This window comes from Notamacropus eugenii, chromosome 1 (assembly GCF_028372415.1).
Source record: "Notamacropus eugenii isolate mMacEug1 chromosome 1, mMacEug1.pri_v2, whole genome shotgun sequence".
Lineage (NCBI taxonomy): Eukaryota > Metazoa > Chordata > Mammalia > Diprotodontia > Macropodidae > Notamacropus > Notamacropus eugenii.
Genome location: NC_092872.1, coordinates 290,924,508 through 290,938,006, shown reverse-complemented (window position 1 = coordinate 290,938,006; position 13,499 = coordinate 290,924,508). Strand labels below are relative to the sequence as shown.

Genomic DNA, 13,499 nt, shown 5'->3' with positions numbered 1-13,499 from the left:
AGCTGCTTATCGCCCACTCAGCGGAGACTGAGGGCCTCCCCAGGCTGAGTCTAGCCTGGGTGCTTGAGGGGATCCCAGGCTCACCGGCCCAGCACACACAGCCAGCAGCCTCTCTCCTAAGGCTTTGGAGCTGGGCCACGCATCCCAGGATGACCATGGGATGAGTGGTCCCAGGAGCTTGGCCTGGGCTGATGGAGAACACCCCCAGGAGGAGGTGGGCTAGGTGACCCCAAAGGCCCCTCTTCCAAAATCTCCAAGCCTCCAAAGAAGGAAAGGTCTCATCCTCAGAAGGAGCCCCACCCAAAGAGTTCAGTTGCATCTAAAAGGGGCCATTTCACAGACCAGGACACCTGACGCCAAGCAAGAGGCCTGATCTGCTCAAGTTTACACAGCTAGAAAACAGAAGAAACAGTTTGAACCTAGGTCCACCCCCAGGACTCTAGTAGGCTGTCTGCCCAGGACTGTGAATATGCCCTGAAAAGCGGCGGGGGCAAGGGGGAGGGAGAGAAACGTGCCTGCAGTGGTCAGCCACAATGCCCACAAACCCACGCACACACCAAGGACAGAACTGCAGTAGAAAGCTTTCACTGTTGAGTCTTTTCAGTGTCCAAGACCCCACATGGGGTTTGCTTGCCAATTCCCTGGGGTGGTTTCCTATTTCCTTTCCTGCTCATTTTACAGATGGAGAAACTGAGGCAAACAAGTGAAGTGACTTGCTCAGGGTCACACAGCTAGGAAGTGTCTGAGGCCAGATTCGAATTCAGGAAGGTGAACCTGGCATTCAATCCACTGTGCTCCCCTCACAGCTAAAAGCTTTCCTGGGACACGTAAAAGAGCTGAGGCTCCACCCACAAAAAGGAAATCAGAAGCCCTGGAGGATCTCTCCTTTTGTTTAGGGTGGGGCAAAGTGCTCTGGCCCAGATCCCCCCTCCAAAGAAACTCGGCTCCCACAGGATCCTGAGGGACAGCCAGGGAGACAAACAGGACACTACACTAAGTCAGGAAGGCCTTTCTCCGGTGCCCCCTGAGATCACATGACAAGCCCCAGGAGGGTCAGGTGACACTTAGAAGCAAGGCCCCTCCCTCACCCACCTTCCCTCAGTGTTTAAGAAGACCTAGGAAAGGCACTTTTAAGCCCCACCTCCAATCCTCCCCCCCCATTCTCTACAAAGGGAAGTTGGAGCCTTCTGAATCCCTTCCGCAGGGGCTCATAAAGGAGGTGGGAAGCCAGCAGTCTGATGCTAGGAACCCAGAGGAGGGAATGAGGTGGAAGAACCAGCCCATGGAGCAGGGTTCTGGGCCTCAGAGCCGAGAAGGCCTGGATTTGAGCTCTGCCTCAGATGCTTAGGGACAAATCAGCCCATCTCCCACACCACAAGGGCCAGGCAGGGCACTGATGGACAGTCTCAAGAAGAGAAATCAAGATCTGACGGAAGGAAGACACAAGCTGGCAAGTCAGCAGAAGTCCATACCCTCAGAGGCCTAGAGGAAGCAGACCCAACAGGGTCTGCCAACAGGGCAAGCACTAACAGGAGACTCTGAGCCCCCAGATCCCCCAGACACAGCCCAGTATCACCATTACCAGGGGACCAGCTGGCTTTGATGAGGAAGGGGACCGCGCCCACAAGAGCTGGTAGAGACAGGAGGCCGCTAGGGAGTGCCACAGACAAAGCCTCAGCCTCGCTGTCTCTGAGACCCTGGGAAAGGCACACCAGCATTGCCTACCTCAGTTTCCCCATACATAAAATGGGGACAATGACAGCACCTCCCTCCCGGTGAGGCTCAAATGAAAAAGCTGTGTCCAGTGCTTCGCCAAAGACTGACACACTCCAGAAACGCGCACTGTTGGGGCGATGGGCAGGTAACACAGGCATGTTAGTCCTGCTCAACAAAAAAGGAAAATACAACTCAGAGAAGTGAAGGGAGGTGGCCAGCGCCAGAGAGCGGAAGAGTCCTGGAGACAGGATTCAAACCCAGGTCTTTCCCAAGGACTGCAGCTCTGAGAATGGATCCTCAGAGTCCAAGAACAAAAGTGTCCTTCAGGCTATCACAACATGTGAGGTCTTGTACACACACCCACACACGTATATGTGAGGACACAGATGAGCACATGCACACATCCACACATGGGCATACACATGAACTTGCACATACATGTAACATGTGCACAAGCACACAAGAGTACCAGTTTGAGTGCACACGAACACTCAGGCGCATATGTGCATGCACATACCTGCACTCACATACATGAGGACACAGGCACTCACATATACAAACACTCACACATGTGCACCAACACACATGGGAGGGTACACACGTGCTTATATGACATGCATGTGCATGACATGCATGTTCACCTTGTGTGCAATCTAGGCAACACACTTGTACATGAGCGAACATGCATGTAAGTACATGCCTGCATACGCTGCAGATATGCATCCATGCACACATAAGCATGCACATGCATGCTCACACACAGGCATCCACGCGTGCACACACACCAGAAGTGCCACCTGCCTGGTGCCTGATATGGCCTCTGGGCAGGCCTTCCACCTGCACCCTGACCAGAACACCCTCACTCAGCAGCAGTAATTTCCAGGATACTCCCTTATAAGCCAGATGCCCCAGCAGCTTCTGTCATCTGCACACACTGGGCCAAGGGCGGCAGGGCTTCCCCTGAGAAAGGTCACAAGAAAAGACCCAGCCAAGGAAGCCTCAGCTGAGACCTCCCAAAAGGACAGCCAGATGGAAGGCGGATGGCCCCCAAACACCCGGAAGGAGGGAGGGACAGAGGGAGACTGAGGCATCAAGAGACAGAGGCACAGAAAGACACAGAGATAGAGACACAGAGAGAAAGACAGAAACAGAGACAGAGGCACAGAGAGACAGGCACAGAAAGAAACAGAGAGACAGAGACATACAGGGGCAAGGAGCTGGGGGGAAGGCAGTGGAAAGCATCCTCCCACAACCAGCCCACATTACTCCCCATGCCCTGTCCCCCTGGCCACCCCCATGAAGGGCAGGCATGATGTTGTAGTTAGCCAGGAGAAAACCCCAAGCTGTGTGGTCACCCTGAGGGCTCCCTGAGTAGACACCAGGTGTTTAGGAGCCTCTGCTTCCTCAGCTGAGCACCAGCAGGGGGCGCCTCTGGCAGAGCCAAAGCCAAGCCTGCTCCTGGCCCTGGGGGCTTCTGACCAACCTTACTGTTTTTACCTAAAGCTGATCCAAAGAGCCCAGGCTCCCAAGGAGGGGCAGATGAGCCCGTGCTCAGGTGCCCATGCCCAGGTGGGGGCCCGTGCCTAGGTGTGGCCAGACCGGCCTGTCTTTGCATCCTGCTCCCATTCTCCAGGGTCTTCTTGGCCACTAGTACCCTGTGGTCTCCCTGCTGTTCCCAAGAAGCTTCAAGGGAAGTCCTTCTAACTAATTTTAAGTCCAAAGAAAAAACCCCAGGAGTCTTCCCCAGTCTCTGTCACAGCCTCCCCATGCTGGCCAGTGTGTTGGGAGGCCTCCAACTGCCCAGTGCCCCTCAGGACAGTGCTCCCTCTTCTGGGAATCATCCCACACTCTGTCAGCCACTAAAGCAATCCTTGCCCTTGAAGTCAGGATAGTTAAGGTGGGCATTCTAGCTACTTGGCTTGGCACAAGAGGAATGAGGGCACCAGTGGTCTCTAGGCTGTGAAGCTCCCATGCCCATTATGATATAGAGTCAGCTCCCAAGAGTCCAGGCCCACAAATGCTTGCAAACCTCCATTGTCCAGACCCTGGTCCCTGTGGTCCATCAGCGGAGGTGTCTGGCCCTCCAACCTTTCACCATCTAAGCTAAAGCCCATGGGAGTCCCTGTAGGCAGGAACTCAAAAATCTCTGCACGGGGTCCGAAGAGGACGCTCCCACACATCCTCTATCATGATCGACACAATGCTCTTGGCAGCCCTGACTGGCACTGCCCCCTCTTCGACTTAATGACTGATCAGTGGGAGCTGGAGGAGGGGACCCAACACCCCAGAGGTCTAGCTCCTAGATCCTGCCTCCCTGTGCTAGGACAAGGCCCAGACCAGCCCCAGTTGCCCCCTTTACTCACACCATATATCTTGGCTGCGGGCCAGACTGCAGGGGCCATAAAAGACATTGAGGGGGCATCGGCACAAACATGCCTGGAAGCCAGAGACTTCGAAGTCCACAGAGGAAATCTGGGGCTGACTCCCAGACCTGAAGAGAGACCACCAGGAACTGGCCCACTGCCTCTGGGTCCCCCAGCCAAGCCAGGTCAGGAAGGGGGTCCTTCTGGAGCCTTTCAATCTCCTTGGCTGGGGCAGGGAAGATGGCATCCTCAGAGTGCGTGACAGGAAGAGAACCACAGACCAGGGACGACGACGCCTGCTTCAGGCCAAGCACTAGACAGGCCCCCGTGACAGGTCTGCTCTCCATTACCTGCACTGCCCAGGGAGAGGATTGGGGTCATACCAAGTAGCCAGGGACTCACCCAGCCTGGCACTCTATCCATCCTGGGGCTTTACAGACAGGGAGGTTCACTGATGGCATCTAAGATCCTGGGTCTCAGAAAGAAAGCCTCCCCCTGGCACAGAAAATCCTGGGTAGGTTAGATTAACCAATGACCCAGGGCTACATTCACAGCCCAGTCCCTCCCTGGCTTCCCCAGCATGTCCAAATCACCTACCACCCCGACAGGCTATAGCCAGCTGCCTACACTGGACCATCCCCATCCCTGAGTGCAGGGGACTGGCCCAACAAGGTCACAATGGTGGGATTTCAGCTCCAAGAAAACTCCACAGAAGGCGGTCCCATCCCACTGACTTTGGATAAAGCCTCAGGACTGAGGCCCAGCCCCCTGCAGACCTTCATCTCACCCTCAGTCCAACAGGTCCCCTAGCCCCTGACTGCACACCTGCCTGTCTCCCTACAGGGGCAGAAAAGCATTGATGTTCCTAAGAGCAGAAACCCAGCCTCTGCCAGTCTGTGTTGGAAGACTTTCTGAGGACTGTACATAGGACCACGAGGGAGGGGGTGTCATGGAGCCCCTCCAGTTACAGATCCCCTATAAAATTCCAGGGGGATAATGGCACCAAGGAATGCCTGTCCAGCACACAGAGACACACAAACCTACAAGCTTTTGGTTTTCCCCTCCAAACCCTGAATGGCCCAAAAGAGCCCAAAAGAGCGCTGGACAAATGGGCCCTGAAGCACCAGACTGTAGCCCAGAGGCCCAGACCTGGGAGCCCACCTTCCCTCCCTGTGGGTCAGGCTGGACCAACTGCATCTGTTCAATTACAGGTTTTAGCAGAGCACTAAATAGTAATTGTTTCTCTCTTACACAGGAACCCTGAGGGTCTTCTACTCCCAGTTTGACTTTTTTTTTTTTTGATTGAAGGGGCCATCCCTTGAGTAACCACTTAAAGAAGTCTATTGATTGAATGGGTGTATCTCACTCAAAATGAGAATGCTACAAGACCTTAGTCTGAAAGAGTCAGGATGTCACATTGCATCCTGGGCCATCTCCAGCCATCCTGATGAATATCTGGCCACTGGACCCAGATGGCTCAGGAGGAGAAAGTGAGGCTGCTGACCTTGCACAGCCCTCCCTCACTCTTCCTCACTCAAATCAAAGTCAAGTACAAGTCATGTCATCATCTTGATGTCGTGGTCCTCTTTGAGAATGAAGGACAAACACAACAACAACCTTAGCAGTCTCTCTCATGCACATTCCCTGCCCCCACTCCCAGGACCCCAAGCCTCTAGCACCCTAGTTCAGGCTTCAGCCCATCCCCCGCTCCTCCAGCCCTGCTACCAGACCCCCAGCCACTGGGGCTCAGTTTCTTCCTTGGTAATGAGGGGGTCTACCTGGAGGACTTCCTTCCCTGATCCCGTAGGATGAGGCCAACAGCTGAGGGGCACTCCCCAAGCTTAGGCTCCCAATAAATGACCCTTATGGGCTGGGCCCATGTCCTTGATTCACCCCTGGCTCTCGGGTGGCCAGTTCTCTGTCTGAGGCCTTACTAAGTGGTTCACTGAATTACAGCCTAAGATCAGGAGCCTGCCTCCTCAGCTTCCCCCACTGCCTGGCACACAGCAAGTATTTAATAGGTGCTGTTGGTTGATTGATTGGGAGCTGGGGGGGAGAGCTGCACCCTCAGGAGGCCTTCCCTCAGAAGCCTGTCAGTGGGCCCCCACAAGTGACAGATGACAGTCAGGGAGTTCTTCAGTGGAATAAGCAGGATGTCTGACAGGTCTACCCTGCTGCCATCCCACCCCCCAGAGGTCAGCCAGCCCTGGGCCACCCTGGCCAGATGCCAGCAGAGGGCCAGGAGGTACCTGGTTCTCTTCCAGGGAGCCAGGTAGAGACATTCTCAGCACCCGAAGTCAGCCCAAAGACAACGACAGGCATGGAATAAACACTGAGGCTCTGGTGGACTCCCAAGGCCCTGCCCTCAGGTCCCTGGCAGTATTTCTTCTCCTAAGACACTTCAGGTAGGGAGGTAGCTGATCAGATGCCCAAGTTCAACCCTGGGCCCATCCAGAGTCAGGTCACCTCCATCTCCAGGCTGAGTCTTGGCTCTCCTGGTCCACATACAGCTCAAGCTGAAACACCCTTCCTCTCTCCCACTAGCCCAGGAGAGATATGGCCGAGGCCTGGATTCCCACAGGCCCTAGTAACAGGGAAGGCCCAGCAGCAGTTGAGGTGCAGCCTGTCCCTAGATCCTAGGCTCAGCTCAGTCTGTTCCTTGGGGAAACAAGGAGGCTGGATCTCTGAGGTCCTAGCAAGGGGAGGAGAGCCAGACAAGGAGGGGGTGGCCTTCCCCACCCCAAGAAGGACCCACAGTTCATCTCATTCAACCCCCCCCCCCCCAAGAGAAAACTGAGGAGAAGAAAGGCTTTGGCACCCTGAGCCCAGGCCCACGGACTCTCAAACTGTCTTCCCTTCCTTTTTTTTTGCAAAGGTCACAAATGTTATCTGGGTGGATGGATCTCTAACAGTCAAATGATCATTCCAAACAGCGTAGCAGATGGGAACTATTTCGTGGCTCTTGCTTTGGCTCCATCCACAGAGCCCCAGGGCCAGCTCCGGGCCAGCTCCATCAGGTGCACCAAAGCCACATCCCAGCAGAATACGGGCACCTGTCCTTGGTCTCAGCTAGGCAGATTCAGGAGCCAAAGGCACCCCACACATTCATCTCAAACTACCTTTTGGACAAGTCATATGTTTCTTTCCGATACAAACATGCTGCAAAATGCCACATTTACCTTTGGAAAGGGGACTCAGGAGATGTGGGGTGGGGAAGGAACAGAGGCAAAGTTCTGGCCAATAACGGCGGGACTGAGAGGGGACAAAGAGGATCCAAGGGAAAAGGAAAAGTTGTGACCCCTCCCCTGACATTTCCCAGGAAGAGCTGAATCAGCTGACTAACCCCTGATTTGCCAAGGAGGGCTACGGGCACATGGAGGCACTGGGTCATCCCACCATTCATACCAACCCCCATAACCTGGTCCTGCCACTCCCAGAGGCTTGAGAAAGGTAGCCTGGGAGGATAACTCTGGAAGGAGAAGCAGCCCCCACCCCAGGCACCACTAGCCTTTAAACATAAAGGGATTCACTGTGCCGGGAGCGGTGAGGCAAAGGCAGTGGCCCCCTCAGGAGCTGAGGTGGAGAAGACTTTAGGAGGATCAGATACTGGTCACCCCTTCCCGCAGCTGCATCCAGTTTCCATAGTGGGGAGATGGGACATTTTAAGCCTTGGTTTGCCTTTTCTCTCTGCTACGGGGAGGGCGGCAGGCTAGGACACGTCCAGAGTTTAGAGGGGGGCACCGAAGGTTTCTGGTCGGCAGCCCCTGGGGTTTGCCTACAGGGAAGTGGGGAGGGGGGGAGGCCAGCCCTGTCCTGACAGTTTCTTAGACTGGCTGCAGGGACAAAAAGCCAGAGCGCTCTGAATTCCCAGCGGGCTCCATTTCTACCCGAGCCAGTCAGAATGGCTGGCTCGGCTGGGCTGGTCAGAGGGCTGCCTTGGCCTTGGCCTCGGCTCTGCGCTCGGAGGGAGGGAGGGGCTCGAGTCAGAGGGCTGACCCTCCCTACAGATGTGGGGAGGCCTGGGTTATCTCGGCTCTTGGGGTTCTCTGGAAAGGCAAAGCCAGGAGAGGGAAGTTGGGGTGAGGCCCGCCCCTCCCAAACTGGGTCTGGCCTAGGCAAAGGTCAGCTGGGGTGGGAAGGGCTGGAGGCGCAGTGGGTCCTGGCTTAGGGGCTAGGAGGGCAGAACCCCGCCTCTCTCCCCCGGTCCGGCCCGGGCCCCCCCGAGGCAGAGCGGCCAGGCCCGATCTCAGGAGGGAGGAACCGGGGAATCGGGAGGGAGGGGCCGCTCCCTGGCACGACAGCCCGGCAAGGCGGGGAGGGGCGGGGCAGGGCCGGGCCGCCGGGCAGGGGGCGGCTACATCTTTTCCCACTGCCGGACCAGGCGCACGGCCAGGGCCCAAGGAGGACAGCGTAGCCATCCCCAGCGGGGCCCCAAGACGCCGCCCGGGGGGCGAAAGGGTGGCAGGGGGCTCGGGCGACTCCGCCCCCCCAGGCTACCCCAGCGCGGCCCCAGGTGCGGAGCAGCGGGCCCTGCGGGTTCCCCAAGTCCAGCCGCCCCCCGGCCCCACTTACGTCGTCGAAGAGCGAGCCCACGTTGGCTGTGACGAGCAGGATCCCGGCGCCGCCGGCTCCCGCCGCTCTCCCGGCCATCGTGCCTGGGCAGGACGCGCGGTCAGTCGGGGGACGCTCGGCCCGACGGCGGGGGCCGCCGGGCAGCCCGGACCCCGGGGCCAAGGGGGCCAAGCTCAGGCGGAGGCGGCCCCGACGGTCCGGGCGCAGGCAGCTGGCAGCGGGCGGCTACAGCGACGGCAGAGCCGGGGACTGCGCCCCGGGCGCATCGCGAGCGGCTCGAGGCCGCGCTCAGGTCCGCGTTCGGAGGCGGGGCTGGCAGGGCCCTTGGACGGGGCGGGCCAGCCCGCAGGCTGCGGGGCTGGGCGTCTGGCGCGGCCGCTGTGTTCGGGGGCTCGGCCCTCCGGGCTCGGCTCGAACCCCTTGGCCTGGCTCTCCAAGTCCAGCCCGGCTCTCCCGGTCCGGCTCAGCGCTCGCAGTCCACGGCCATTCGGTGCCCGCCAGCAAAGTTCCCGCTGCAGCCGCGGCCGCTGCCGTGTCCCTGCTCTTGGCAAGTTCCTGCGGGAGGAGGGGAGGAGGCAGGGGCGGGGCCTGGTGGGGGCGGGGCCTTGGAGGGGCGGGGCCGGAGGGCGGGGCGGAGGGGGGCGCAGGAGGCCGGGCGGCCCAGCCTTGCGTGCGTGCGTAGGGCCTTCCTGCGTGGAGCCGCCCTCCCACCCGCCAGGCCGTCGGTCCCTCAGTCCGTCCGTGCCTGGGCCGGCGCCCCGCCGCCCCCTCCTCCCCGGCCCGCGCCTCGGCTCCTGGGCTGCGGTGGCCTGGGCGGCGGCGTCCTGGGCACCGGAGCACCTCGGGGCTCCTCGGCTCCGCTCGGCTCCGCGCCCCGTGACGTCACGGGCGGCTTGCGACCGCCGCGGCGCTTCTTAAAGGGGCCGCACTGGCAGCCTGGGGCCGGGAGAGGGGCGGGCTGGGGGAGGGGAGGAATGAACGGCCCCTCCCCCGTCACTGCCCCTAGGCTGCCCGCGGGCGGAATAAAGGAGTGCGGCGGGACGAGAGTGTGTTTATTTGGAGGGTGTTTGGATATCGCGTGTAAATGTGTGTGTTGGTGGGGCTGTAACTGTGTGTCTCAGTGTGGAAACTCGTGTGTTTATGTGTTTCTGGGTGTAAACGTGTGTAAATGTACGTATCTGGGTGCCAGGGCGTTGGGATGGATGTGTCTGGGTGTAAATGTGTCTCTGTGTAAATGCACGTTTTTGTGTGTGAGCTCTAGAGCCAAAACAGAGAAACTCCAGCTTTCACCCAGGGTACAAAGAGAGGGGACAAATCCCCTCTGGGCAATGGAAGCTGTTGCCGGGCATTGGGAGATTTCCGGGAGATTCTAGGGAGGGCTCCTTGCCGTGCCTTGGCGCCGACCCAGAAAGGACCTCCCCTAGCCCCTGGTCTTCCGCTACCGTCGGTGATATCCTCATTCATGTCCCCCACAGAGGGTTCACCAAATGTGCTGAACATTATCCTCCAAACAACGATATAAATACGAGTCAATGATGCTGGAGGCAGCTAGATGGCTAAGTGGATAGAGGGCTCGGCCTGGAGTCAAGAAGGCCTGAGTTCAAATCCAGCCTCACACACGTACTAGGCTACGTGACCTAGGACAAACTGCTTAACCCTGTTTGCTTTAATCCACTGGAGAGGGAAATGGCAAACCATTACAACATCCTTGCCAAAAACAGAAAAATGGACAGTATGGTCCACAAGGTCCTGAAGTCTCTCCATGGGTTATTCCTCTCTCTGATAGGCCAACCACTGGAGGGGGAGGGCAGGGAGAGAGACTGAAGGAGATCAAACATCTCTTGTTTGTTGTAGTCTTTGTATTTTAAGAAGAGATACCTGGATATCTCTGGTCCCAGAACCAGAATCATGAGAGAGAATGTTCAGGAGATCATCAATGAGTGTCATCTTTGTAGTGGATCTCAGACCACCCAAAGAAAGAGATACACACAGCTCCTAAACTTCATACACAGGCATGATGCCATGGACTGGCGACTTCCGTTATCCCAATGCGTTGCCTCTCCCTGACCCAGACGGAGCAGGGAATACCACCTTTCTAAAGGTGAAAGAGACAATTCAGAATTCTAATCTGGATCTGATTCACAGAAGAAATTGGTACTTAGAGTAGAAATGATGGGGACCTTATAAGGAAGGGTTCATTCCCTGATAAAGTCACTGAAGAAGGAGGAAGGAACGCCAGGCAGATTCTGACATGCACCCTAGTTTGTGGGGAGCCAATTTAAAAGGTCTCTTAAGAGAGTAGCTAAGTACAATTCTGTCAAGTTGATGTTACAGTGGATAGAGTGCTGAGTTCAGAGACAGAAAGATATGGGTTTGAATCTCACCTCAGATGTTTACTTAGCTGTACATGTCTGGGCAAATCAATTGACTTCTCTCAGCCTCAGTTTCTTCCTCTGTAAGATGAGGATGATAATAGCACTCAAATGAGATAGTATGTGGAAAAAAATGCTTAGCAATTCTTAAAGGTCTATAAATAATCACTAGATATTCAGGGAACATCAGCCTCGAAGGTATGGAAAATAATATAAAACAATTCCATTTAGGAGAAAAGGGGGAGAATTGTCTAAAGAGTTGCCTGGGTTCCAAGGTCTGACAATCTAGTCCTTCCTTTCAAGAGATCTAGCCTCATACTCAGATGATCTAACTACAGGATTTATTTATTGATAGTGTCTGATTATCATCAGAAGGTTCAATCCTGGTTCTGATGCTGAGACAAAAGCAGCATACAGGATAGTACTAGGCAACCAGATCTCTCCAGAAATTGTAGCCTGTTTATGGGGTGCCTGGGAATGTTAGGGTCTGTGGGGTTTTCTGTTAAGCTGGAAAAGGGGAGCTGGAGCTTCCATGTACTAAAAATGGAAGTAACAAAAAGTAACAAGATGACTGCAAAAATGAGGTCTGACACTGTAAGAATAACGAACCTGGGAAGACTTACATGAACTGATTCAGAGTGAAGTGAGCTGAACCAGGAAAACATTGTCCACAGTAACAGCAACATTGTATAATGAACAACAGTGAATGACTCCGCTATTCTCAGCAAGACAATCCCAAAGGACTCATGATGAAAAATGCTATCCCCCAGAAGAGAAAGAACTGATGACATTTAAATACAGACTGAAGCAGACTATTTTTTCCTTTCTGTTTTGTTTTGTTTTTTTAGTTCAAGTTTTCTTTCACAATATGACTAATATGGAAATATGTTTTACATGATTGCACATGTATAACCTGTATCAGATTGCTTACTGTCTATCTCAGGGAGGGCAGGGGGGTGGGAGGAAGGATAGAATTTGGAATTCACAGCTTTTTAAAACATGTTAAAAATTGTACATACATGTAATTGGGAAAAAAATAAAATGTTATTTGAAATTTTTTAAGAGAAGAATGTCAGAGAGTAAGCTCAAAAAAGCCAAGGACAATGAGTATGGTGTGGTTTGAGGGATCCAAGAATGGCTGGAACCCTGCTTGGGCTGGATAGGATAGTGATACTGAACCCAGTGAGAGACCAGAGCTGCTCGATCTTGAGGTTGCTTCTGTCTTATCTGCCAAGGAGAGTGACCAAAGTGACTGGAAAAGGCAGGACAAAAGTAGCTTTTATAGGTAGTAGAACCCCAAGGGTAAGGGAGAGAGCCTCACTGTACTTGATGAGCTTAGTCTCCAGGCCTCAAGGAGTAATGCCCCAGAGTCCTGGGTAAAGTAACACTATCAGCAGTGTTGGAAGGATCATGGACAATGAGGAAAGCACAGCCAGACTAAAGAAGTGTTGACATAGGCCCAATTTTTAAAAAGCAGGAAGAGAGTTGAGCATGCAGGTCAGAGGCCATTGATCTTGACTAGTTCTTGGTAAAACACACTAAATGGACAGTTAGTGAACAATTCATCCAAGAAGCTCAGCTTGTGGAGAGGCATCTGATCCCAACACATTAGCTCCACTTCTTTTGGTGCTCACTTCCTCACCTTATGGTTGAGTCATCTCAAGTTTGGTTGTCAGTGTTTCAGATAGTATCTCATGCTGGCCTTGGGATGGCCAAAATCCCTGGACTTCCACCTACCATCTCTCCTGAATACCTTCACTGCAGCATCCACACCCCCAGGACATCTCCACCTGCACCAATGTCTGCTAAGCATCTGAATTCAATACAACCAAATAAAAATCAACGAGTCCTCCTTGGAATGGTCCTGCTTGTTGTTGTTGGGGGCACCATCACCCATCTCTACACTTCCTACCCCCCCACATCCAGTCAGGTGCCAAGGCTTGTCTTTTCTAAGTGCCCAACGCCTCTCGAAGCCACCTTCTCTCTTTTTTCCCAAGGCCACCACCCTCTCAAGCCCTCACTGCCTCTCTCCTGGACAGTTACAATAGACTCTTAGTCAGTCCCTTCTCTCTCCAATCCATTCTCCATGTACCAGACTCCTCTGCTCAGGAAACTTCAGTGGCTTCATTTTATCTCTAGAATGAAATACATGGCACTTAAGGTCATCAAAAGGTGACCCTCCCTTCCCTGTCAACTTCTGTCATCACATCGCTTCCTGTATTCTTGGGCTCTGGCACACTGACCCAACCCTGATTCTCTTCAGTGCACTTTCCATATCTCTACTCCATGCCTCAGAATGCCAATCCATCCTTGTCCAAAATGGCTGCACAATCACTTCCTCACAGTCGTCGCTTCCTTGGGATCTCAGTATGGGCTCCTACTCTTTCCTGAAGCTTTTCTTGACCCTGTCAGTTATGGGTTTTCTCTCTCTCCCTGTCTGTCTCTTTTTCCATCTCTCTGTCTGTCTGTCTGTCTC

The 13,499-nt window shown here is 54.8% G+C and overlaps 1 protein-coding gene across 4 annotated transcripts in view; it reads right to left on the bottom strand.

Annotated features, from left to right (window-relative positions):
• INPP5A (inositol polyphosphate-5-phosphatase A) overlaps positions 1-9,182 on the bottom strand; it is a 227,238-nt gene extending 218,056 nt beyond the window's left edge. Inside the window, exon 1 of one of the 4 annotated variants that reach the window (XM_072629126.1) lies at positions 8,652-9,182. In XM_072629126.1, the coding sequence (XP_072485227.1) occupies positions 8,652-8,729 (78 nt within the window). In that variant the 5' untranslated portion in view covers positions 8,730-9,182. The remainder of the gene's footprint in view (positions 1-8,651) is intronic. The other 3 variants (XM_072629123.1, XM_072629124.1, XM_072629125.1) reach the window with 3 other exon arrangements.
• Positions 9,183-13,499: the final 4,317 nt, after the last annotated feature.